Raw genomic sequence first — 27,635 nt, forward strand, 5'->3', positions numbered from 1 at the left:
CGCATGCGCAGTGCCAGGAGGCGGAGGCGTCCAGCTGGTTAATGGCGGCCGCGTGCGCGTTGTAACGGTAGTTCGGTGGCGGCTGCGAGGGGGTGGGTGGGTGATGGCGGAGAGCGGCGCGTGGCTGCTCGTGCTGAGCTCGGTGTTTCTGTGCAACCTTCTCAAAATCCTCCTGCCCTCCTGCTCCTCCATCGTAAGTGACGTCAGCGCGCCGGGCTCCCTCCTTAGCAACCGTCAGGCCCCGCTCGCGACAGTGGCCGTAAGCGCCCGGCGGGCGGCTCGGACCCCAGAGACCCTGGCGCGGAGGCCCCGGGGCGCGCTGCGGGCCTGGCGCGGCCCGATGTTTTCCTCTTTCAGGGACCGCAGCCCCGCGTGGCTCTGCCCGGCGCCGCCCGGCTGCGGTGCGCGTCTTCTCGGGAGCCTGGGGCGGCCGGGCTGGGGCACGAGCGCAGGGAGCCTGGGCGGGCGCGAAGCTGAGCCGCTGTCTCCTGAGCCCAGGCTGGGCCCCGGGGACTGGCTGGCAAAGGCCCGGCCTGCGCCGCTGTCGCGCGCCGAGCTCGGCCCGATCCAGGCCGTCATGACTCAAGGCTGTAAAGCGCTTCGTCCCACCCCGGGTTTTCTGTGCCCCGGCCTCGGGCGAGTGCTGCCACTGCCGGCTTTGCGCTTGGAAATTGTACCCGGCTCCTTGAGGCCAAGGGCCCTGTTCCAGTGGCAGGTGCTCGTTAAAGGCCTCTGCAGGAAAAGCCACTCGCCGCAGCTCCGGCTCGGTTAAGGACTTCATCAACTGTCAGGAAACCCAACGGAGAAGCTCATTTCGAGTCCCCGAAAAACTGACACTTCCCCCACCCCAGACATTCCCTGGTGGCGCTTAGTGACCCAGAGGCCTCATATGTTACATTTTATAGGGATAGTCCTAATTTGGGCCTTCTCCTTATATAGGCTATTACCCCCATCCTGATTTTTCACACTTGCTGTCTGGTCACCCTATATACATCACTGTCTTGTGTCCAGCCACAGATTGTACTCCTCCCACAACCTCATCCATAAAATCACATACATTGAACCTATTGTACTCTTGGGGGGGATTCTGTGCACGTGTAGAATTCATTTCCCCCACATAATTTTTTTTCTCTGCAAAAAATACATTCTGCTGGGCAGGTGCTGCAGGTACACCTTTCGCCCACCGGGGCTGCTATGGCACTAGACTAGAGGGCCGTTGGCTCAGCAAGCCTGGCTCTGCCCATTGGGCCAGGTGAGGAGGCATGGGATATGGGGACAGACAAGGGGGGGGAGGAGGTTGGGATGCTAGGGGGGGTCACATAGATGGGTTCAGAAGGACTAGTGGGGGGGACATCTGGATGGGGGCTGAATGGGAGGGGGTGCAGGGACATTTGGGGAGGGGATGCGATGCAGGGACACATAGGGACTGGGGCAGATGTGCCTGACCGAATGAGAGAGGCTAGGGGTCAGCCAGGGTCTGCATGGGGGAGGCTCTTCAGATCCCTAAAAATCTCCCCCCAAAAACCACAACTGTTCCATACTTCTCTCATCCACACCCACCAACCCTCCTCACTGCCAGGCTCCTTCCCAGCAATTACTTCCCTCTCTTTCAGCTCCTCCATTATCCCTGACTCCCCCAAGTCTTTGCACCGCTTCCGAGAAGTGCGGGAAATACGATTTTGTATTGTAGTTTAAATGAATTATTACTCAGAGTTCTGTATTCATTTGTCTAGTAAGGAATTTATTTTTAAAAAAAAATTCCTTGAATCTTTTTTTTGTCTGTATTGTTATAGACATACTTGCTGACAGGCATTTTGAAATAAATTTCCAAAAGAATTGGAACTGGTGTGATTATATTGTGTTAATTAATTTTCCCAGTAAGGAATCTATTTGTCAAAAAACATTTCTTGAATCTTTTTTTGTCGTCTGTATTCAGTTATTCAACCGTCAAGCCCCATCCCCATTATTTTTAGTAAAAGTCAGACAAATCATGAGCTTCCATTAATTTCTTTATTGCTCACAACCTTTCTGTGACTTACTAAAAATAACCGTGAGAAAATCTTTACCTTAAATATTAACAACATCCCTTTTGAAGTAGCTATTCAGCATTATCATGTTACTGAAAGTCATAACAGCTCTATTTTATCGACAATAGTTCAGAAATCTTTAGAAACTCTAGAGCAGTGGTCACCAACCGGTTGATCACAATCGACTGGTAGATCCTGGAGACTTTGACAATCAATCATGATCTCCGGCCATTGAAAGTCTGGTGATATAGCAGGGCTGCTGCTAAGGCAGGCTCCCTGCCTGCTCCAGCCCCATGCCACTTGGAAGTGGACAGCACGGCCCTGGGGAGGGCCAGGGGTCTCTGTGTGTTGCTCCTACCTGCAAGCACCGCCCCTGCAGCTCCCATTGGCCAGGAACAGTGGCCAATGAGACCTCCAGGGGTGGTGCCTGCAGAGGGGCAGCGCACGGAGACATGTGGCCCCCTCCTCCCCCCAGGGGCCGCAGGGGCATGTTGGCCCCTTCCAGGAGTCACATGGGGCTGGGGCAGGCAGGGATCCTGCCTTAGCTCCGCTGCGTCACCTACCAAGGTAAGTGCCGCCCGGCGGGAGCCTACAGCCCAGCCCAGAGCCCCCTCCTGAAGTCAGCACCCTGTACCCCCTCCTGCACCCTGACACTGTGCCTCAGCCCGGAGCCCCCTCCTGCACCCCAACTCCCTCCCAGAGCTTGCACCCCAACCCCCTTCCCGAGGCTCAGCCCAGAGCCCTCTCCCACACTCCGAACCCCTCGGCCCCAGCCCAGAGCCCGCACCCCCTCCCGAACCTCTGCCTCAGCCCCGTGAAAGTGTGTGAGGGACGGAGAGAGCGGGGGGGGGGAGGGACTGAGCGGGGCGGGGTAGATGCTAGGTTGCACTTAAATTCAAAAAGTGATCTTGTGCGTAAAAAGGTTGGAGACCACTGCTCTAAACTAGAATAAGTCCATATAAACCAAAATTCAGATTGTGGATTCTCATTTTAAGTTAGGCAGAGAGATTGTTTATTTTTCTTTGAGCAAGTGATACACTGCAAAATCTTTTTCCCTCCAAGCCCATTCTTACAGTATATCTCAGGATAACTAAGTAATGGAACACTTAAAGAGGTATACTGAAATTATTTTAGAAAAAACAACGAACTATATAAGTAAAAAAACTCAGATCAGTGTTGTCATTACTAGTTGCAACTCTGTTTTCTTTTTGTTGTCTGAGTGACCTGCCCCCCTGAAGTGTTAGGCTTTTTGTCCTCTCCTGTTTTGGGATGGAATCAAACAATTCTACTTTTAGATAGGGAGCCAGGTATGCTACTCCATGCCTATCAACCACTTATTACTGAAGGTTGACTTGGTTTTGGACACTTGTGTTTTCTCCTTTCAGGAACCTGTGACCAGGGATATTGACTTATAGACAAAATATTTTTATTTAGTAGTTGGAAAAAAGTAAAAAGAGTTTAAAATAAAGAACCTGTACACATTTGTCTTAATGTAGAGTACTACTATCCCAGAAATTGTAACTGCAGCACTCAGCTTCTTTAGATGCCCCACTAGGTTTCATGCTGGTCCTCTCTGACCCTCCTTTAGCCTGTGCACTTTTATCAGCCATATCCTTTCCTCTTTCTTTTCCTCCTGGGTTCTTTACAAAAGTCAGTAAATGCAAGGTAATGCTCATTGGAGGGAAAAAATTCAACTACTCATAGAATTTTGTGAGGTGGAAGTTAATTATATCAGCTCAGGAAAGTGATCTAGGGTTTATAGTAGCCAGCTCAATGCACCTCTTGCACTGTGTTTATTAAAAACAAAAACAAAAATCCCACCTTAACAAGATGTTAAGATGCACAGGGGATGGAATGGCAAATAAATTGGAAAATGTATAAATCAGTGGTGCACCTCAGCTGGAGCACTGCAGTACTGTTCACCCCATCTTAAAAACAATATTGCAGAAATAGAGGGAATTTAGAGAAGACAAGATTATTAGGGGCATGGAAACACTTATGTGAAGAGAGTTTGAAGAGATGGGGATTGTTTAGCGTAGAAAGAGACAAATCAGAGGGGCGATGATACCAGTTTATAAAATAATGATCAGTATAGAGAAAGCTTTGGAGTGTCTGTTCTCCCTGTCTCATAATACCAGACAAGGGCACAGTCAATGAAATTAAAAGTTAGCAAATTAAAACAGGTAAAAAGGAAATATTTTTTCACACAATATGTAATTAAAGAATGAAACTCATTGTCACAAGAAGTTGCTGAGACCAAGAATTTAGCAAGATTCAAAGAAGGACCTAGCCATTTATATGGATATCAAGGATATCAGAATTGTAATACTTAAAGGTAACAAAAATTTTGGAAGGGATATTAAATGTCATGCTTCAGGGGTTAAGCCAATCTCTGACTACTAGAGAATAAGATGAGCTGTGAAATTAGGTCGGTGTAACTGTCACTCAGGGGTGTGAAAAATCCACAGCCCTGAATGAAGCAGTTAAACCGACCTAGCCCACAGTGTAGACAATGCTAGGTTGGTGGGAGAATTCTCCCATCAACCTAGCTATTGCCTCTTGGGGAGGTGGATTATCTATGCCAACAGAAGAACCCCTCCAAATAGTGTAGGTAGCATCTTCACTGATGTGCTACAGCAGCATTTTAAGTGTAGACAAGCCCTTAGTGACTGGCCCTCAACACTCAAACTCCATTTCACAGCTTAACAAAGAACCAGAATTTGTTGACATTGAGGCTATGCAGCCTCGTATTTATTTAATCAAGATTTTTCTGAGGGGTGGGAGTAAAGAGAGATTAATTTGTTCTGTGAGGTTGTTGATTCCTATGGTTGATATTGTACATGTATTCTGTGGTATAATTTTTAAATTGTACCAGTATATAGAAAGTATGGTATTTGCTCTTTATATATTTAAGAAAATAAATATATACTAAATTCTGACTAAATAGCTGATCGAGTTCCTTTTTTTTGTAGATATCCAGATTGCTACAAAAGGATGCAGAGCAGGAGTCCCAGATGAGAGCCGACATTCAGAACATGAAGCAAGAACTCTCAACCATTAGTATGATGGATGAGTTTGCTAGATATGCCCGGCTGGAAAGAAAGATTAACAAAATGACTGACAAACTTAAAACTCATGGTAGAGTGCAATATTTGCCACTTGTTCAGTTTACCTAAAAACACATCTTTTTCCAAGTATGTTTTTATTTTGACTGTATTTGACCTTATCTGTAGAGCCTTTCACATTTTTCTTTATCCCTATCCAGTGCTCTCTCTTGTTTTTTGTTTTGTTTTTAAGTTTGAGGGTTTTATTAATATTGTTTTTGTTTCTGTTGTACATAATACTAAAGGGGTGGGAATATAAGTACCTTTCAGAGGAATTCACAAGGAAACTGAGGCAGAAGGCAAGTTTTCATTTTCTGTCTGAAGAAACAGTCCGGTCAGTCAGTACACCTAGACTTTTTGAGTTCAAGTCAAAATAGCAGTGTGTCTTTAAGACATGAAAGTGAGCCACTAACGCTATGTCTTGGTTGCAAAAAGGTGTTTGTTTTTTTTCTACAGCAGGATAATTAATGCATGTTACAATCCCTTTGTAAAGTCCTAATGGAGACAAGGCACTGACTGAAGATTTTACCACAAGCTAATTAGACAAGGTCAGTGCTGTGTCTCCTGCCTGTGGTTGACCTCACCTAATTTACCTCTTGGTAAAACTACAGTGCATTGTCTCTACAAAGCTGTTTAATAAAGCTTTTGGCTGCTGGGCCACCATGTTTAAAGATATATTTTTTTGGATGGATTCCTTTATATTGCTCTGAAGCACCACAGCGGTTGAAAATCAAATTGGAAAAACAGTCATTCTTGTCAGATGTAACTATTTGGAATAGTCACACTAAAATGATTTTTCATTCTGAATGAGATCCATTCAGCTGGGCAAGAAAGTATTCTTGACAACATTCCCGTGAGCCCGAATGGTTAAAAAAAGGCAGTGATAGAATGCCTAATGCGATACTCTGTGTCCGCTAAAGAGATTGCACTACCCCTATGGAATAGAGAGTACTCTCGTTTGTGTTTAGTCCAACGTAAGTTTTCATAGGTCAGCAGCTGTAGAGATTCCTTTTGGTTGGGGATAGAACTCTTGGTTAACCATGACATTTCTTTGTCTAGTGAACAACTATTTCAAACATTCCCCGGAGTAGCTTTGAGTAAGGAAGTAGGTAGCATCTTACTCACAGAGGGATACTCTGTAGCATACACTGATATTTTGGGTGATGAAAAGAATGCCTATGTTTTCCAATAATAAATTGCCAGTGACAGCACATAAATAGGAGTCTAATCTTTGAGCAGAATATTTTCATTTGGAAAGTGAAATATTAATAATTCACCAGTTTGAGGTAAGCACTTTACTGTTATATAAATAATACAGATGGCAATATTTCTTTTATTTTCACAGTGAAAGCACGAACTGCTCAATTAGCCAAAATAAAGTGGGTGATAAATATTGTATTCTACATTCTACAAGTAAGTGAACACTTGATTACGATGGAATACAGATCATTAAAACAAATATTTACAATGATATTTTACCATTCTGCAGCTTTGGCTAATACTTCCGCTATGTCTACACTACGGAGCTAACAGTGGCACAGCTGTACCACTGCAGCTCTCTCACAAGTGCAGCCTCTCTATGCCGGCGGGAGAGAGCTATCTCACCAGGCTAATTAAACCACCCCCCATGAGCTGCGGTAGCTGTGTTGGTGGAAGCAACTGTTCACGTCGGCGCGTTTGTTGGTGAAACTTATGTTGGTCAGGGGTGTTTTGTTTTTGTTTTTTTCCACGCCCTGACCGACAAAAGTTTTGCTGACAAAAGTGCTAATGTAGACAAAGCCATAGACGTGCATCTGACATTCTGACTATATGTAGCATGGCAAACGCTATCATCAGTAAAATACTTATTTCCAGGGATGGAGGTTATTGCTGATGTGGGGAGGGGAGGGGGAGGAGGGAGGGGAGGGAAAGGGGGGTGGTATTTGTGGGGAGAAGGGATTTTTGAGTTTGATTTAATGTCTGGTCTGCTGTTTTCCGGCTTTGGTGGGAGACATTGCTCTGTTGTTTATGTCAGAGGCAACTGGTGCCCAGGATGATAGGTGCTATCTATCTTTGTAAGCTGGGCTGGTAGCCCTGCCTGTTGTTAAGGTTGCTTTACATTTACAGTTATAAGACCCTGTTTTCAGTTGCGTATAACTTTGCCAGACTTCAACTGTTTGGACTGAAATTTTCCTTGAAACTGATGCTGATATTTTAATATTGTGTGTATAGTTAAGATGATGTAAGTAGCATCCAGATTGTAACAACTTTTTGTAGTTATATGGGCACACTCTTATATTTGTAAGTTTAGCCGCACTTCATAATTATTCCTATTTTAATTTACTGCCACAAAATAGAAATTTGAACATACTTTTTTATGTGTTATTTTCCTGGCTAATGAGAATTTCCATTCCAGGCTGCTTTGATGATCTCACTAATTTGGAAATATTATTCTGAGCCAGTTACTGTGCTTCCAAGCAAATGGCTAGCCCCATTGGAGCGTTTAGTAGCCTTTCCTACTGGAGTGGCAGGTAAGATTGTGTATAAGTAGTATACATTTCTCTTCTCTCCAAGTGTATGTGGAGTTCAATAGTGTAACGAGAAAGGGCACATGGAGGATAAAAATGCTTTCCTTACCTATCTTTCTAATAACAAAGAGAATTTTAAACTAGTCTTTACTGATCAGGCTTCTGGGCCCTACTGCAATTTTAATATTAAATAACATAAAAAATGAAGGCCTCTTTCACGTTATGGGAAATTTGAAAAAAGTGATCAGAGAAGGAACAGCCTGCTCTCAGCTTCCTTTGCTGAAGGAAACATGATTAGGCTGCATGGGGGCCTATACGCAGAAATGCATTGTAGTGTTTCCCTTCTTGGTTTTAATTTTTTTACTGAAGTAAGTTTAAGCAATTCCTGAAGCCTTCCTGGATGTCTGGTCTCGTATTTCCATTTGGGATATTCCTTTCTGGGCCATTAGCAGAACCCTGCATTTGCTTCTGAGATAAACTGCATGTGTTTCCTTTATTATGTTAAAACTAAAAAGATGTTGAAAGGAATTTATGTAGGGAAAATAAATTAGAGATCAATTTTATACTAACAAAAGCCAAAACCTCACATTTGATTAGAGTAATCATGTACAGGTCATATATAAAGTGATTTGAAATGAATTTAGAAAATTAATGCTCCAGGGCCCACTTCCATTGAAGTCAATGAGAGCTTTACATTGACTTTGAAGGATTTGGTGTTTAGTGAGAGACCTTGGCAAGGTGGTTTTAGACAGTTTACAACGTATCAAGTCTAAACTTTTGCCTACCTTAAAAATACTATATCTTTCCACATTGTCTTCCTGATCCTTGAAAATCTATCATTTTGAAAACAAGAACTTCAACAGAAGGGTAAAAAAATGGAACTTTTCTCCAGCACTACCTAACAGTAAATTCAAGATTCAGGGTTTCTCTCAGGTCTTAGATCCATGTTTCTGAATGGAGACCCTGACTACTGTATACTGACGAGCTGAGCAGACAGGCAGATTGCAAGGACAGTGTAACGTGTGTGTGTGTGTGTCCGTCCGTCCGTCCATAAGCTAAAACACAGGTGACAGGTTTTATTTTAAGCCTGTATGTGCCAATCGTGTCCTCTTCAAAGGATTCTAAATTATGTTGCTATCTTTTTAACACTTAAAAGCTTTCTTGAGCATGGTCCCTATTCACCATGATAACTTGCCGAGACAGGACTGTGTTTCTATGGTGCTGGGAAGGATTAGTCCTTGAAAGGCATTTACTTAAACAATACATAAAGCTTTGAACAGTTCTGTTCAATTATCTCTCTCATCCTCTTCTTTTGTCTTAGTTGATAATCATGAGGGAAGGCTATTGCTCTTGAAAATGCTTCTAAATTATGCTGCTCCCAGTACAGAGACATTTAAAACCATTGAAAAGAATAGTTTCTCCACCTCTAGCCCAAGGAAATAATTTTCATTTTTTAAACATGATACTGAATTGAGGTAGCATAAAAATGCAGAAACTTACAAAAAGAGATGCTAAACCACATGATGAACTAAAAGCTCATCCAGACTTTTTCCCTTTGTTTTTTATTTTGCTTTGCCAGCCTAAAGTGAATTGTGGGATGTGATTGGTCAGTGTCAAGCAGCTTTTGGTTAAAAATTACTGTTCTACTTTCTAAGAATTTGACACTTTTTTAAAAAAAAACTTGTGTGCAGCTGTACATTCACTTGGAAACAATTCTCTTTAGTTTTGAAATACTTAATTTTTAAGAAGAATCATATTTCCCTTTTTGTTTTATTTACCACTTTATTGTTGCTGAACTTCCTGGTGTACTTCAGTCTGGAAGCACTCTATTCTGCCAAACATAACTACTATATGTCAACACTGTTGGTTTTAGTGGGAAGGCCATTTAAAACAGTAGCACAAGAGTATCTGGAGGGAGGGTCCAGTAGTGACAGAGTTAATAGTTTTTTTTCCTGGGTATGCATATTTAAAACATTGCTTTAAAAAAAATAGAGCATTTTCAGGAAACATTCTTTTTACTCACCTTGAATTTTTTTTAAATTTAAAAGGAAGGTTCTACTCTGGTGCTCCCTTTCTACTTCACCTTTATCTTCAACAGCAAAGTTATATCTCTAATCACACAACAGATATGTTTAGAAGTTGCAGGATATGTATGCCACGCATTGGTACATACTGTACCTCTAATTCAGTACCATCTCTCTGACTTTCAGATTCTCTCAGAATTAGGTATAAATACTTTATCCCTTGATTTCTTAAAATTTTCATTTTTGAAACTTCCTGAGTTACTTACCAGAGTTAGAGATGTGTGTTTGAGAGTTACTGATACAATAATATACGATGCTTTTCTCTCTCCTCAGGTGGTGTTGGAATTACATGCTGGCTTGTGGTCTGCAACAAAGTTGTGGCCATTATGCTTCACCCTTTCAGCTGAGAAGGAATCCCAGAATTCTGAACTGCATTTCCGTTATTATAGTTAGAAAGTGGAGTCCTGAAGTCTTTTATGAGAGACAAAATACAGAGCTTGCCCTAAGTACTTCACTCCTGGTGTATAAAGGGAGAAAAGCCCTTTCTATCTAAGGAAGCAATTGTTGTATACAGTGTAATAATTAAGCATGAATTAATGTTCATCTTTTATTATTTCAATTGAATATTTATCAATAAGGTTTATTGGTCATACCTTCTTCCCTTGACGTAGCCCTCAAGTTCTTAGTCAACAACTTTTAAAGAATAATATTACTCTTGATAAAGCCTCATGTTTTGTTGTTGATGGCTAGTATATACACTGGTTAACTGCAGAAACAAGAATTTGTCACTACAATTTCACTGAGAATCAGCTGCAATGCTGGATTAACTATAGCTTTTTAAGGTGAATTACAGAGTGGGTGGGGATTCTTTTGGGGCTTTACTATTTATTTGGGAGAAGTATAATTTTCTTTTGGTGGAGTAGGGAGGTAGATTTACTGCTTGTTTATTTTCGAATGTGATTTCCTGACTTTACCTTGCAGACTTCAGCATTCGTGGGCTGTCTTAGAAGATGCACTGCTGATTTAGTTGAAATCTAAAGTTGTCCCCTGGCCCTCTCTCAACTGCCAGATATGTGGTGGCTGGTTACTTGTTCCTGTCTGCTTCCAAATGACAATGGAGACCCACTTGCTTGAACGTATTATATCTCTTCTCCGAAATGGCTCTTCCTAGCCCCAGACCTGATTCTCCCTCTCAAAGTACTTCTCTTCCCCCTATCTCTCAACTTGTACTGTCTTGGGAAGGAACAATGTGGCCAGTCTCCTCCTGTTTCATGGTTGAGGAGGAGAAGCAGGAAATGTTTAAACTTCAGAAGGAAGAGCAATCACTAACATTTCAAAATATGAGTAATGTCATCTTCCAGGATAGCCCAAGATAGTCTGCAAGGTAAAAAAGTAAGTCAGGGGCTTAGATTTCTAAAGTAATAGAAAATCTTGAAGAAAATGATAATTAGCAGAGGAAAAACTTTACTTTTTGGAGTGAATCCTCTTTTCCCCAGTGCTAAGCTACAGTAAACAGGCTGGATGCATATGGTCCTGCAGGGGAAGGGCCTCCCTACTAGCCTGCCGAACAGTGATAAACTGTTTTGCAACTGCTTGGCTACACTGTCTGCTGCCCATGTCATTCCTTTCCTGAAAGGCCAGTGGTCAGTGGATTGGCAGAGTCCTTGATCCACAAGCCCTGCATGCCTCTACACTGGCATGGAAAAAACTCATGTGGAAAGGGGCACATAACACTCCTGCATAAGTTCCAGGAACCCTGGCTCACCTGCTTTCCCTGTGCAAGGGACCTGCATCTGTTCCACTACATTCAGTTCCCTTCATAGTCCTAGCGGGGTGTGCCTGATTCTCATCCCTCCCCCAAATGAACACTTTGTTTAGGAATGAATTCTTAAGGTCATGATATCTGTTCTGTGTGTGTGCATGAAATGTTTTTCTTTGTATATTTTTAATTTGTTTTTTATGTTGGTTATGTTGAGCCAGTATTAATATTTATGCATAAAATATGCAGCACTAAGAAAAAAAATACAGGAATTGAGGACCGCTGTGCATGGTTTCTTTATTCATTAAATAAGGTGGTTCTTTCCATGTTCATTTTAATTAAAACTTTTGAAAAGATTAATGAGCATTATATTGGTAGATAATTGGTAGTTGCTACCTAAGGAGATAAACAAGGAAACAGTGCATTACATACACAAACTTTGAGGCACTAAAAGTAGATTATTTTAACCATGCTATTAACACTGGTCCCCTAGATGCATCTGATGATGCTCAAAAGTCTTGCATTTCATTTGTTTTGAAGTGAAAGAGCAGCAAGACCAGTAGGAGCAGCATCTTTTTCTAAAAGAAAAGCTGCTTTAGCAGTAGATTTGTGTTGTCTATTTTGGTTACACTTACTAGGCCAAGTCTTGCTCTATTTATTCATACAAGTAATCCTATTGATTTCTTTAATCAAACTCCTTGTGAGAGCAAGAGCAATGAAGTTTGGGCTCTGAGAACTGTGAACAAAGTTGTTGGTTTAAGTATTTTTTGAATGTGACTGCTCCATATGCTGGGTATGGCTATAATCACACGAGAAATATTGACATTTCATAGATATTCTTTCCCCATGCATTTTTGATCACACTACCAACCATCTTTGAAATTTTTCATTGCAAAGTTTAATCAAAGTATTTTATCTTTAGGAAAAAAGCTATCAAGTGCCAAGAAAATTACTCTTATGTGAACACATGCAGGGTATCTTAATCCTGAAAAGTGACTAGAATCTGTTACAGGATAATTAATGTTCACTCTGTTTTTAAATGTCCTTGACTTTTTTGAAAATTAAATCAGACAGATTTTTTTTTCCCTTTCTGACCCTTGCTACATATCTGAAATATCCTACTTTAAGTGACTACAGATTTAAAAAAAAAACAGTGCACAAAGGCAAGGCTATTTGAGAAGTGGACATTCCCTACTTTTCCAAAACAACACATTCAATGGGCAAAATAGTGCAGACTTCATCACCTGAGTCCTGTGGTTGGGATGGGGTGCTTTGAGGAATTCTAACTTTCAGTGGCAATGAATGAAGCTTCAGAGCTTTCTGGAACTGGTGAAAATATAATTTTGTTTGAATTTTGGAAGATACTTCAGGACTGAACTTTAACTTTTATTGTATCAGGGCCAAATAATGACCATAAAAGCAAATCAATCACCTCAGCCAGCTGAAAAATCTCACATAGAAATCCAGATTGAAGGGAAAGATCTTGCATTTTACCCTAAAGGCTGCCTGTCCTGCTTGAGCATTGGTGGATGCTATGGATGATTGAATTCCAGAGCTGAAGACCTTTCACCAATAAAGGTCTGCTGTCTGTCCCCAGCATTTCAACTTTAAACTCACAGCAATTTGAATTAATGTGTTCTCTTATTCTGACACAAGATCACTGAAATCCTTCAGTTTTTAGTCATGCCACTATTGGATAAAAACATAGTTTACATATGATTACTTTTATAGTGTTAAAAAAAACACTTTATATGGGCCCTGATCCACTAAAGTACTTAAGTACTTGCATAATTTTAAGCAGGAATAGTCATAGTGAAGTCACCGGGACTACTTGTGCTTAAAGTTATGAAACTGCTTAAGTGCTTTGCTAGACTTAGGGGCTCAGATTTAAAAGCTACACAAATATTTAAAACGGGTGTGAAATCCTGGCCCCACTGACTTCATAGGGGCAGAATTTTGCCCCATAAATCCAACAAGTATTTCAATCCTATTTGTCTTTTCACTGTTCTGTAGCACAAGCCCTTCTTTAATGTTACTCTTCCAGACAACTTCAACAGCTTTCCAACCTTGACAGCCTTTCACTGCAGCTAGCATAAACATGGTTTTAATATTCTTTATTATGGTACATTCGAATATGCCCAAGAGTGTTCAACCAATTGAGTAGCATGCATAAGCATTGGGACACGGCACTTGTAGAGAAATACTCTCCTGTAACTGAGTATTCCATTTCAGTTTTATTGCTGAAGAATGGTTCAGGTAAACATTCTAATAAGATTTAAATGAAATCTTACAAATAATGAAGGCAAAAAAACAAAACTGGTAGGCAACACACTGCTTTTCAACAAATGTTAAACATATTGCATATTTTAAGATTAAAGATAAACAATTTAACTTTGTACATCAATTGAATATTAAAACTATTTTATGTCTGAGGATGAAGTTGTTAGTTTAGACTTTCCTAGTGTAAGTTTAGAATCTCCACATTGCAGACCACTATCAGTGTTTGAAATCTCACTTGTATAATTATGTAACCTTTCATTGTCCACAATTGTTTGTTCTTTATCAAGCCCTTTTGTGTTAGGGGTTGAATGGTTGTTTAAGACATAGCTTGGTCCAAAGAGTTCTTCCATAAGAGAGTTTTTCCTCTCTATTAGTGTTGTACGAACATAGCTTCCATCCTCTGCATCTTTCTGCCTTGTTTTGGTAACTTTACCAAATGATGGCTCATATATGCCAAATGAATTTCTTGCCTTCAATTCAGCTGTCTCACTCTGGTGCTGACCTGTTTGTCTGTTTTTGCGGAGGCTGCCTGTGTTGGACACTGGACCTGATGCAGGAAGCCCCTGATGCAAGTTTTCAGTGGCTTCTGTGAATGTATACTGTTTTTTTAGTCTAGTGGGTGTTCTGTTATTTTGAGTTGGAGTTACACTTTTATCATCCGCTGCTTCTTTGTCACTTGGTTGTTTACTTTTTCTTTCCTCCTTTTTATTCTCTTCTGCTACAACTTTTTCCTGATTATTCTTCCTTATTGGGACATCCTTTGTAGGTCGAGTTTGTCCTGCTTTCATCAGTTTCTCCAGTTCTTCTTTCAGTAAGTCAGCTTTCCTTTCTTGCACTTCTCTCTTTTTCTTCTTTCTTTCCATAAATTCAAAGTGAGTTTTTTCTTCTGTGAGCTGTATTTCATCACTTAGAAATTCTACAATGGAATATTTTTATTTAGCAATGTTCTTAATTTAGGGATTGTTTAAGAGCATTAGATAGTGCAAAGACATTTTACCTATGTAAATCTATATACCATCATTCTTGTTTATATTTCACCAGTTCTATGAGATTACTAAGAAGATACTATTCACTAATGAGTATGCCAGAAGACTTGTTAGATCTAGATGGTACAGCACCCTGACGCTAAATTGACCCTAGAGTTTGCATCTAGGCTTTTACTACATATTTTTCCAGATGTTTAACTTTATTCAGTGTAAAAATGTAATAATTTTATTCATGATAATTTTTAATACTCCATGATTTCGTAAAGGGTGAACATAGAAAAGTGATATACTTCTCTATGACAAAGTCCAACTACCAGCCCTGCAAACTAATTCAACATGTGATCTAAACTCAAATTGTGTTCTTTTTGTCTTCAGCATCATCACCCATCATGAAGAATTCTGGAACTTAAGTGACAATTTTGTTGATGTTGAATAAGGTGGAATTGATTCTACTTTATCATTTCCTAGCTGTATTGGCTCTGTAGTGTGGGCATTGGTAGGTTGGTTTCTTTTGAGGGGGGGGTAGTATACACACATACAGCACCCATGGTTTATATATCAAGTTGCTATACAATTAAAAAAAATAGGGATGGTCTCACTGCCTTGAAGAGAACTACACGCTGCCAAACAATAAAATGAGCTAAAACCCAACCTTAAAGAAAAAGCAGATTACAAGGGGAAGTGAAAACAATCAAAGATTTACTGAAATAAACAGAAAGGACCGAAGACCACCAAAGAGTGATTTTGGCTCAGTAAGAAACCACCACCACTCTCGCAGGGTGGGTTCCCCTTGTTCATGCAGCTACAACAGATATACCTCTTCAGGGATAAAAGCATTAACAGTGTCAACAGAGGGCCAAGTAGCTTTGGTTCACCTTTGGGGTATGACAAACCAAAAGGAAGTTTTGAGAGGAAATGGGCTCTGATCTCAATCCTTGTTGAGACAATTGGGGAGACAAAGTAGATTGAGACAAACTCTAGACAAGGTTCCAGTAGCATCATAAATTGCCTGTCTCTCAAACCTCATCTGAAACCACCCTTCTGAAAGCAAGATGACAGGGATCAGCGGCCTATCGTTCAGGATCAAGTTGATCAGCATAAATGGTCAATAAAACCATCATAGTCCATTATCTGCTCAAACAAGGCATCTGCTTTCTTCATACTGTCACCAAGAATGCTATAAGACGACCAGGAGTGCAGACGTATATAAACCACCTCTAAATTACTTAAATACCGGTAAGTGCTACAGCACCACTAAGGTGGACTTCAGTGGCTTGTATTAACACTGTTGTTGAACTTGTTTGTTGTATGTCAGATACAGGCTAATAGCCATCATAGCAGGGTGTAATACCAGTGTACTGTAGCTCATTCATTCTGTTTGCATAAGATCAAATGAGGTTATGAAAAATTAAAAGTATACCTCTACATGTTCTATTAAAAGTTTCTTGCTTTGATGGTTTCGTGGTTGGTTCAATTTCTATCTTATGTTTTGTATCTTCAAAGGGTTCTACTTTTCGATTTCTGTCTTCAGTTGTTTTTTTTCCCTACAATTCACAGTTTAAAATAAAGATAATGGTAAAAAAAGCTGCACTTATGTTAGTGTGTGATCAATTAAATGATTTTTTTATGACTCAAGATGCTTATTTTTGGTATTTTCTGTTCTATTTAGATTATCATACATTTATTTCATATAGTAATTTTTGTCCTAACAAAAGTATCCTTAAATGTTTAAAATAGTACCACTATATTTTTTAAAAACTGGTGCATGCAATATATCTTCAGAACACACTGAAATTAAGGATATTTGGAAAAAAAGTTCTTGAAAATTATGGAATAAAGTATGATATAGGAGCAAACACATTAGAAATATTGAGGTTAAATGGGATCCAAATGTTTCATACCTCTAGGCATAGAGCTGCACTCTTGACTGTTCCTTGATTTTGATGATGTGAAACCTGTGCTGATTTAAAATTCTGCTTATTTACTTGTACTGATTTGCTTAAACTAACACCTGTAGAAAGAAGAGCAAGTATTAACGGGAAGCACAAGAGTTTCTGAAACAGTACAATATTTGGAAACAGGTAATACCTGTAAAACCAATATTGGTATGGAAATCTATTATTTTAAACATCTCTAGCTCCAGGTATGTATTCCTTTATTCCCATAATGCAATTTTATAAAGAAACATAAGGCAGAAGAGGTCTGTAATAGCGTCTATCAAAATCTGCACAGATAAAACAGGCACCACTGGCATTCCCCAAAACACTATTCAGCTGCTGGCTAACCTCCATAAGTGCCTAAGTTTCCACCAGAGGAGTCCCGTAGGGACCTAAGCTTCTGTCAGCACGCATATACAATGCCACTTTAGTCCTGATGTTGCCCTAGCTCATGTCTAAGACCTGCCAAGTTTCACAAACTAGGTTTTCCATGGCCTCTCACCTGACACAAAAGGCAATGGTCGTGGTGTCCATTTTCCCTCATATAACCAATAGCCCAGTAGTTAGTGCACTCACATGCAATGTGGGAGACTGAGGCTCAAGTCCCCACTCTTCCTGATTTAAAGCAGGGACTTGAAGCCCCATCTTGTAGGTGGGTACCCTAATCAATGGACTATAGGGTCATTCTCATACTCTCTTTGGCTCAATGAATACTTAATTATTATTCAAAGTGGGAACAGCTTCAACAGGAGAGACTGAAAGAGCCCACTGGTTAGGGCACTTATATGAGAGATCTGAGTTCAAGTCCAGCAAAGGAGGGACTGGAACCTGGGTCTTCTATAGCCTAGGTTAACACCCTAGCCTCTGGGCTATTGCCTATAACTGCCTCATGCTACCTCCTGATTTTTCATGAGAAAAAACTGAACTGGCTTAGATGCCTAACTCAGTGAATCTGAAGTGGAGGAAGGCACCTAACTTCCTTTAAGAGATGGGGCCTAAGCCCCACTCCTCTCCTTCTGATTAGCTTAAAGTGGCTTCCCTGCCCAGCATGCAGGCTTCTGTGAATTTCTTTTTTTAAAAACTAACTCTCCCTCCATGCCTAAAAAGGGCTGTGAATTTCACTAGACGACAGGGTGCAACACCCATAGACCTTTTGAGAATCTAGCCTCAAGTGGGGGGTACAAAAACATAGCAGAAAGGAAAAAAAAAAAAAGGTGCCATCATGAGGGCTTCATTTATTGAACACAAAGTTGTCAGCGTTTCCTTTTCCTTATCAGAGCATTTCTGATGTTAATAACTTAGAGTAGCAAATAAATTGGTTAAACCAGTAATGGGAGGATGCAGCGTGAGTATTTCTACATCTAGCACACTCGGTTTGAAACCAGAGCATTGCTGCAGCATATAGGTGCCAACTCCGTGGGTGCTCCGGGGCTGGAGCAACTACAGGGAAAAATTGGTGGGTGCTCTGCATGCACCGGCAGCTCCCCGCCCCTCCACCCCAGCTCACCTCCGCCTCTTCCCCGGAGCATGCCACGTGCCCGCTTTTCCCCCCTGGCTCCCAGTGCTTGTGCCACGAAACGGCTGTTTTGCAGTGGCAAGCGCTGGGAGGGAGCGGGGAGAAAGAGGAACGCGGCATGCTTAGGGGAAGATTCGGGGCCGGGGTGGGGATTTGGGGAGGGGTCCAATAGAGGCAGGGAGGGGGTGGAGTTGGGGCGGGGACTTTGGGGAAGGGGTTGGAATGGGGCGGGGCGGGTAGAGTCAGGGCGGGGCCGGGGGAGTGCGAGAACCCACCGGTGCCGGGAACAGTTGGCGCCCATGCTGCAGCATGATTTCCTGATGTTGGCTTTATTTTGTCTTCCTTGAACTGTTGCTGGGTGGTAGCTAGGAAAGATCTTCATAGCTAGCATTTTGGAAATTATTTCTTAAGGAGTTTGGACCAGTGTGATGGACAGTTACGGTGGCAATGGTCCAATAGATTAGTGGTTCTCAACCAGGGTACACATACCTCTGAGGGATTACAAAGATCTTTCAGGAGTACATCAGCTCATCTAGATATTCGCCTAGTTTTACAACAGGCTACATAAAAAGCACTAGTGAAGTCAGTACAAACTAAAATTTCATACAGACAATGACTTGTTTATACTGCTGTATATACGATACACTGAAACGTAAGTACAATATTTATATTCCAATTGATTTATTGTATAATTATATGGTAAAAATGAGGAAGTAAGCAATTTTCAGTAATAGTGTGCTATGAGACTTGTATTTTTATGTCTGATTTTGTAAGCAAGTAGTTAAGTGAGGTGAAACTTGGGGTATGCAAGACAAACCAGACTCCTGAAAGGGGTACAGTAGTCTGGAAAGATTGAGAGCCACTGCTATAGAGAACCTTCCTTTTCTTTCTGAATCTTTGGTGAGTATTACTGAGTTGTTTTAAAAGCCTTGTCAGCAGAAGTCCTTTGAGAATTTCTTAGATTCAGGACTAGGGGGAGCTAGAGATTTAGATGTCCCTTATGTTAGTACCTGTTAGTAAACAGTAATACCTTTAGTTCTTTATTTCTGTATATTTGATTCATTTATATATATTAACTATTCTTTAGATCTTTATCTTCAGCAAAGAGTATGTCTAAATTCTAAGGCCTAGAAAACTGGTTTTGACCAATAAGTAATCCTATTCAGAAATTCATTCATTATGCTGTATTTAATAACTCTAGGGCACCTTCATGTTCGTGGAAAACCATCTCCTTAACATACATACATACATACATATACATATATATATATATACACATATATATATATATGATATCTCCATTAATTAATTAAAGACCTCCCTTCAAACCCTTGGCTTCATGCTCCCTCCTGTTTCTCAGGGGGGAGGGATAGCTCAGTGGTTTGAGCATTGGCCTGCTAAACCCAGGGGTTGTGAGTTCAATCCTTGAGGGGCCACTTAGGGATCTGGGGCAAAATCAGTACTTGGTCCTGCTAGTGAAGGCAGGGGGCTGGACTCAATGACCTTTTTGGGTCCCTTCCAGTTCTAGGAGATAGGATATATATATATATATATATAATGCTGACATAAGCATATTTAAACTAGGAAAACTAATAAGAGATTATTGTTATAGCAGTCAGATGTTTTCTGTTGGGGAAATCAATATGGAAGAATGATTGTGGGGTAAGAAAGACCCACTGAGAGATATTAACTTGAAGAATTGTTAGTCCTCTCAGCTGTAAATAATCATGCCTTCTCATATGAGTCAGGTAAACTGAGACTCTATAGAAATGACATCACAATATATGTTTCTGGGAGAATATTCTTGGCAACTAGGTTTCCTTTGTCTGAAAATTTAGGTTGGGGGAACGAAAACTGCATGTCCAAATGCAGGACAGACACATATCCAGCTCTTAGTCTGACAACAAAGGGTAGTAATGTATCTATTTATTTCTGTATTCTGTATAGTGCTTTACTAATCTCTGATTGATAATCTCAGATTAAATAATTTCAATTGAGCCTGTTATTTCGACAATCTCAAATTGTTAACTCAGACACGCAACACCCGTGAGGCTCAATCTATTCTCTCACAAGTGAAAAAACTGTTGAGGGGATTCTAATGAAGAAACTGTCAATTTACTTAGTTTCCTGGGATTAAGGACAAAAATGCTGCACTATATATGCATTTGCACATACAGAGACCTCATCCTAGGCCTACTGTCTGCTCTTCATAGAGTTTGTCACAATGGGGAATAGAAGACATGGAAGAAGTACCCCACATATGTTTCATTCTTGATCCACGAGGGAAGAAAAATATAATTAGTCTTTTTTCACAAATGAAAAAAATAGAAAATGGCCATTTTGAGGCAGAGCATATCTTTTTTCTTAACATATCATGGGCAAGTGCCACTGACAGCCTGGCCCGTGGGTGGCTGAAGGACTGGCTAGAACAACACCAATGACATGTTGTGATTGGCGCTCTCTTTGTGAGGGCTGATGGACTGATCGATCAAGGTGATCATGGGAAAAACAACTCAGGATGTGGACAGAAGACAAGTTACTTGGCATTTCCAGTTCTGGGTTCTAAATCATCAGTCCTAACTGGTAGGCTCAGAACCAAACCCATTTGGCGAAGGTACCAGCCCTCAGACCTTTGTCAGAACTCTTCCCCCATACGTAAAATCACAGACTTCTCCCCACATGAGAGCTTCCTCATCTCATGCAATCAGAAAAAGAACTCAAATAATAGTAACACTGTAGAACAACAGTGCAACAACAAAACAAGAGTAAGACTTAATGTAAAACTTTATTATTGCCGTGTAACTAAAATTTGAAGCCAACATGTCATAACTAAAAAAAAGTTACCCAACTCTGGGTGGGAAATGGGGATATGTGTTTTGTCACAGGGCAGCCCTACCTGGAGCATCCATTTCCCCCCCACAATATGACAAGTACACCTGCCTCAGTCCCCTGAGTCCCCAGTAACTCCATGCAAGCTTATCCTCTAGTCCATCCACGTGGTTTATTACCAAAACATAGCTCAATTAGTCCTCAACAAGAGTCCCAAACACAGTCCATTTTCCACACCCTGTGGATATAGCTCTTAAAAATCCCACTTTCTCAGCAAGCACCCTCCCATCATATCTGCTGGGAGCCCATCAGTGCCATACTTTGATGCAGGGGTCGGTAACCTTTCGGCCAGGACCCCAGGATGGCAACAGAGCCTCTGGGACTGGTGGCTGGGACCCGGGGCCGGCAGCGGGCTGAGTGGGGCCGGCGGATGGGACCCCGGGTGGCAGGGGGCCAGCGGTAGGACCCCAGGATGGCAGCAGAGCCCCCAGGACTGGTGGCTGGGACCCGGCCAGTGTGAGTGCCACTCAAAATCATCTTGTGTGCAGCCTTCGTTCGGAACGTGTGTCATAGGTTGCTGACCCCTGCTCTGGTGTCTTCCACCACACCTAGGCTCCTTGTTGGCCTTCTTCTGTCCCTCTGCAAGGACAGCAGCAACCCCAGCTCAGCCAATTGGAGTGCAACACTGCTCTTCCCAGCATGAACCCCCACTGTTTCTCTGCTAGGAGATCACCTTTCCCAGGAGAACATTCCTCACTCCCCCAGACTCTCTCATGGTGCCTCTGGGTCGTGTTCTCTGGCCCCAGAGATGTCAGCAAGTAAGCTTCTTGCTCAGTGGTAGATTAACTCATGGGCCAATGGGTCCCATGCCCTGGGGGCCTGGCAAATTTAGGGGTCCCTTCAGGAGCACCAAAACTTGGGTAGAAGTGTGGGGGCCACCAGCCCTGGAACTGTGGCCCCACCTCCTGCTCCTCCTCTCCCTCCCGCACCCCCCACCATGGCCCTGATACCCGGCCAGAACAGAAGCCAGAGCCGGGCAATGGTAAGAGCTGCTCAGGGAGCCTGAGTGGCTGTGGGGAGCCCCAGACTCTCCACCTGCCCTGGATGGAGGCCAGGGTGCCTGAGAACAGCCCCTAGCTCATGTCCCTGCCCCCCAAGGGCTACCCCTGCCTGTGGGACTCATGGGTGGGGACTCCAGTCCAGCCGCCTGCCCCCTCCCCCAGGCCTACAGATGTGCTCTGCAGGGAGAGGAGGCCCTGGCCCAGTTGGGAGGTGGCAAGGAGCCCCAGAAAGGTCACAGGCAGCAAGGAACTGGGCAGGGAAGGCTCCTTCAGTGCAGCTCCTACTGCTACTGGCCCGGCCTCAATGGCCGCCACACTCCATCCAGGCCTGCTCAGTGCCTGCACCTGGCTCCAGCTGCCAATCTGCCCCCCACTCACTACTGGGTCCCTCCTGTTGAGAGGCTGCCCCTGCACTGCTGCCTGGGCTTTGTGCCTGAGGCAGCAGCCACATGTGGCACTGCTCTTCCTGTTGCCTCTGGCCTGAGGCTTGCAGTTGGGGAGGGCAACCCTCCCCCCAAAGTACACCCATGCCACCACAACTCCATGCCTGCCCAGGGCTACTATGCACATGTTAAATAGTGGGAGGGCGTGGCCCCGTTCTGGCACCCTTGGGCTCCCAGGGCTTGGGGGGGGGGGGGGGGCAAATGTTCTTTGTGCCCAGAGCCCCAATAAATCTTAATTCACCTCTGTCCTTGCTGCTCCCTGAATTCATCCTTCTCTGGCCCTTGGCTCCAGCTCTCCAGCTTAGAGCCAGCAGGCAACTCCCTCAGCTGCTCTATGGCTTTCAGCCCTGGCCCTCTGGCTTGGGGACACCAGCCAGCAAATCCCTCTTGCTGCTCTCCTGCCTTCAGCCTTCGCCCAGGAAGCACAGTCTCCTGGCTTTGTCAGCTCTTCCCTCCTAACTCACTGGGTCTCCCTTCCCCTAAGGCCCAGGTACCCGCTTTTAAGCCCAATTAATTGGCCAGATTGGAGTGTACTGCTAAGGCAAAGGTGCACTAGCCTTCCTCCTTTTTACAGGGCCAGTGTCAGGCAGTGACATGTCTTTAAATCCCACAACATGAATTGCCAGCTAACACTTTTCTTACTGGGATTCAGACATTCAGTAGAGGCAGTATGTTAGGAAAGGAATAAACAGAACACAACAGTAAGTCTGCATATTGCCACTCAATTTCTAAGAACTCTGCAATATTCACAGAAGCGAAAGTTTCCTTATGATAGCTTCTAGCAAATGAAGTTTAAGTATTTGCCCCTCATCAAAGACGTGCCAGTTTAGTTTTCCAATTTAGGGATAGCAACATGTTGCCAATATTTTAACAAAGGGCTTCTGCACAAAAATTTCTTCCCCTAACCCAGACTAATATTTGTGTCTCAGGTTCGTGTGCAAGGGCTAATGGGCTCAGAAATCCATTCATTTGTTTTTTCCATTTAAACAAAATTGTTTTCTTTTCTTTCAAAAACTATAGCCATGGAGGATAGCAACAGCCCCTGCAAGCTTATATGAAATGCAATTTCCAGGGAATGTTTATATTTTGTCCATGATGAATATATGGATTATATGGGTAGTATAGCACAATGATCAGTATGTGTACTTCACAACCAAGGGGAGCACATCTTTAGCAGTGTGTGGAGGTATCTACTGGAGATTGTTGATAAATATTTATCATTTGGTGAATCTTGTATTATTGCAAAGGGGGGAAATTGCTCTTCAGAAGTAATTTTATCCACAGGGATATAGCTCATGTAACTGTCTGAACATCCATATGAAGAAAATACTGTGGATTCTAGTGTACTCTTATCTGTTGACTGACACAACTAGGAAGGAGGATCTCTAACAATTCAATTATTGCAATCTCTCTGATTGTCTGTTTAAACTTTGTTTATGACAACTAAACTTGGTAAACTAGGTGCAAGCAACCAATATGCATTTTAATACGGCTAAAGGATTAGAAAACATGCCTTATTGTGAGAGACTCAAAGTACTCAATTTATTTAGCTTAACAAAGGCTTTGTCTACACTAGCACTTTTGTTGGTCAGGGGATGTGAAAAAACAGCCTCTGACAAACGAAAGTTTCACTGACAAAAGTGATGGTGTGGACAGTGCTATGTCAGCGCGAGATGCTCTCCTGCAGAGATAGCTACTGCTGCTCATTGGGGGTGGTTTAATGATGCTGGCGGGAGTAGGGTAACCAGACAGCAAGTGTGAAAAATCGGGACGGGGGTGGGGGGTAATAGGAGCCTATATAAGAGAAAGGCCCAAATATCAGGACTGTCCCTATAAAATCGGGACATCTGGTCACCCTAGGCGGGAGAGTACTCTCCCACCGTCACAGAGTGGCTACAGAGGAGATCTTACAGTGGCACTGCTGCAGCAGTTCAGCTTGCCGCTGTAAGGTCCGTAGTGTAGACATAGCCAAAGAGAAAGTTAAGGGGTGACTTGAAAACAGCCTATAGGAATATATATTTAGTAATGGGTTCTTCAATCTAGCATAGAAAGGTATAACATAATCCAATGAAGCTAGACAAATTCAGACTGGAAATAAGGCATACATTTTTAACAGAGTAATTAATCACTGGAACAATTTACCAAGGATTGTGGTGGATTCTCTATCACTGTCAATTTTTAAATAAAAAGTGGATGTTTTTCTAAAATCTTTGCTCTAGGAATTATTTTGGGGAAGTTCTATGGCCTATGTTATACAGGAGGTCAGTCTAGATGATCACAATAGTCCTTTCTGGCCTTGGAATCTATGAAGCTAACCAAAGAAAAACAGAATCCCCCTTCTCCTCTCAGACAACCTGTCACTGTGATCATCAGTCTTGTAAATACTGTTTAGAAGCAAGCCCTAGTCTGGGATCTTCCGCCCTCAAAATGCAAGTCTAAGGCCTGGTCTACACATAAAAACCAGGTCAACCTAGCTGTGATGATCAGGCCTATGAAGAATTTCATGCCCTGAACCCCATATTTAGGTCAACCTAACCCCTGGTGTAGACACAGCTAAGTTGATTAAAGGATTCTTCCATCAACCTGGCTACTGCCAAAGCCTTGTCTATACTACAGGGAAAAGTCAACCTAAACCACGCAATTTGAGTTATGTGAATAGCGTAACTTAAGTTGACATAGCTTAGATCTACTTACCGCGGGGTCCACACTACGCAATGTCAATGGGTCCCCTTACTCTTCTTGATCCGATGGAGTACAGGAGTCAATGAGAGAGTGATCTGCAGTCGATTTAGCGGGTCTTCACTAGACCCACTAAATTGACCACTGATGCATCGATCGCCACGCATCGATCCCCCGGTAAGTGTAGACAAGCCTGAGAGGTGGATTACCTACATTGACGAGAAACTCCTTCCATCAATATAGGAAGCACCTATTCTACAGTGCTACAGTGGCACTGTGCTGACTGTAGTGTAGGCATACCCTTAGAAGCTTCAGCTGGGAAAGGGCCATGGGAAGTTATGCATCTTTGAGATTAATGTATAACAGAATCTCCAGGGCTTAAGGGCTAGGAAAATAGCCTTTGAAGTTGCCACTTGAATGTCCTTAATTTATTTTAAATTTGTTCATCCAGTTTCTATTTGGGTCTTCTCTTTTTATTATTAATTATTATTATTATTTACATGGCACTGTAAGTAAACACCAAGAAATGTTTCCTTCTCTGTGACTGGAAACCAGCCCTCCTAGAAAAGGGTTCCTCCCTATTTGAAATGTCAGTTAGGGGAAATGATAGAATCATTCAGGAAACTATTCATTAAATGAATATTGAAAAAAAATTAAAACATCTGTATATTTGCAGTGAGTTCATACAGTATCATGCATATCTTATAATACCTATGCTATATTTTAGAAACAACAGCAAAAATCCAGTACTTTCTGTTCTCCAAAAACATTCTAACTCGTGGAATGGAAGCATCACATAAAAAGGCTATCAGACAAACAACATAAACACATAATAACTCATGTATGCATTCATAAGATATTGAACATTTAATATATATACAAAAGACACTGTTGGATATGACAATTAGATCGGGGTGGAAAGTGTCAAACAAAACTGCAATAACCATCCTTGTTTATTGCACATGATGACTGGCAGAGGGAGAGGTGACAAAAGATATAATTCAGTGATTGGATATCGTGACAGGCAGATAAGCGTGTAATGGATTTCTTCCATAGCCATGGGAAACATCTCTATAAATTGAGAGTAGAAATGAGTGAGGCTTGAGCTAGATGAAGTGTAGCGTGAGGTACAGAGTTTTACCTTATTAGAACTGAGGGGAGGGAAGCCTCTGACTGGATTGGATGCAGCAGCCTAGAAATATCTTACTCCTGTCCTCTTAGCAGGATATTTGGCAGTATTTACTGAAGAAATTTACAACACACCTCTTACAAACCTTGTCCAAACCTTTACTCATCTTATGGAGCAAATATAAGAGTAAAAGCTTCCAACTGAAATTTTTCTTCACAGAAACTATTTCAGCTGAAGTGCAATTGCTGTAAAAAGCCACCTGAAACAAAGGTACCGAAGGCCTGTGACATCACAGAGAGGACTTCTCACCAAAATTCTTAGGATGTTGTTGGCTCTGTCTGATTCAGATTGACTGACTCAGCAGAAACCCAATTAGATTTAGGGGGCACTCTGAATCCCAGAGATCTGATTTTCTAAAACCACTAACTTGTAAAGATTGGATCAAAAATGCTGGTATTTTATCTTAGTTTTTGAGTTATCTTAGTTACACAAAAGTCCTGTGGCACCTTATAGACTAACAGACATATTGGAGCATAGGCTTTCGTAGGTGAATACCCACTTCGTCAGACACATGCGTCTGACGAAGAGGGTATTCACCCACAAAAGTTTATGCTCCAATATGTCTGTTAGTCTATAAGGTGCCACAGGACTCTTTGTTGCTTTTTACAGATCCAGACTAAGACGGCTACCCCTCTGATATTTGGTTACACACACGCCATCAGAAATAGTGTTTATATCATTTTAAAACTGCCCATCTGATTTTTAAGAAATGGGTAAGGCAAATTTGCTTCTAGACTAATCAAATGCTAGATTTCAGGCCAGAATAATTTTTGCAGACAAATTATAAATTTAAATACTTACCAGATTTTACAAATAAATCCCTGACATAACCTTAACTACAGTGATGTTAGAGGGCACAGCTACGTTCAAACATACTACGCAAAATCTATGATGCAGTAATATGAAATACTGTTTGAATGCTAATAATGTAATGATGCAGAGATTATGTACTTAAGGCAGAAACACTGCTTACGTCTCATCATTATTACACTTTATTTTCCAAAACTGTTGTAAGTATTAACAGACACAGTATCATATACTGTATAGTCTATATAAATGTCACTAACTAAAGGTAAAAATTGGCCCAAGGTTCATTTACATAAACTGAGTTAAATATTCAGAAATATTCAGAAATTCAGAAACTATTTAGTTGCAGCCATATGAGCAAAGAAAAGTAATTGTGTGTCCAAATGGGTAACTGCAGGCACAAGAACCCATTTTGCATATTTACAGGTGCAATTGAGGTCGCTGTTTTAGAAAATGTATCCCATTATGTCCCAATTATAAAGCAATG

At 41.8% G+C, this 27,635-nt stretch overlaps 2 protein-coding genes across 2 annotated transcripts in view; one reads left to right on the top strand and one right to left on the bottom strand.

The window, feature by feature from the left end:
- The first annotated feature begins 5 nt into the window (after window positions 1-5).
- On the top strand, window positions 6-11,705 carry GET1 (guided entry of tail-anchored proteins factor 1). Its single transcript, XM_054049270.1, has 5 exons — window positions 6-193; window positions 5,000-5,165; window positions 6,477-6,544; window positions 7,527-7,641; window positions 9,996-11,705. Exons 1-5 carry the CDS (start codon window positions 104-106, stop codon window positions 10,067-10,069), a joined length of 513 nt encoding a protein of 170 aa, XP_053905245.1. The 5' UTR covers window positions 6-103; the 3' UTR covers window positions 10,070-11,705.
- Window positions 10,827-27,635, bottom strand: part of LCA5L (lebercilin LCA5 like) — a 36,775-nt gene continuing 19,966 nt past the window's right edge. The window contains exons 6-8 of the mRNA XM_054049293.1: window positions 16,589-16,698; window positions 16,108-16,231; window positions 10,827-14,617 (exon numbers count right to left, since the gene is read on the bottom strand). Coding sequence (XP_053905268.1) covers window positions 13,839-14,617; window positions 16,108-16,231; window positions 16,589-16,698 — 1,013 coding nt within the window. The 3' untranslated portion in view covers window positions 10,827-13,838. The remainder of the gene's footprint in view (window positions 14,618-16,107; window positions 16,232-16,588; window positions 16,699-27,635) is intronic.

The sequence above is a fragment of the Malaclemys terrapin genome, chromosome 1 (assembly GCF_027887155.1).
Source record: "Malaclemys terrapin pileata isolate rMalTer1 chromosome 1, rMalTer1.hap1, whole genome shotgun sequence".
Taxonomy (NCBI): domain Eukaryota; kingdom Metazoa; phylum Chordata; order Testudines; family Emydidae; genus Malaclemys; species Malaclemys terrapin.

Coding starts and splice junctions, on each gene's coding strand:
- GET1 (XM_054049270.1), top strand. CDS start 104: ATGGCGGAGAGCGGCGCGTGGCTGCTCGTGCTGAGCTCGGTGTTTCTG. Junction 5,166..6,476: donor TGACAAACTTAAAACTCATG/GTAGAGTGCAAT, acceptor TTATTTTCACAG/TGAAAGCACGAACTGCTCAA. Junction 6,545..7,526: donor TTGTATTCTACATTCTACAA/GTAAGTGAACAC, acceptor TTTCCATTCCAG/GCTGCTTTGATGATCTCACT.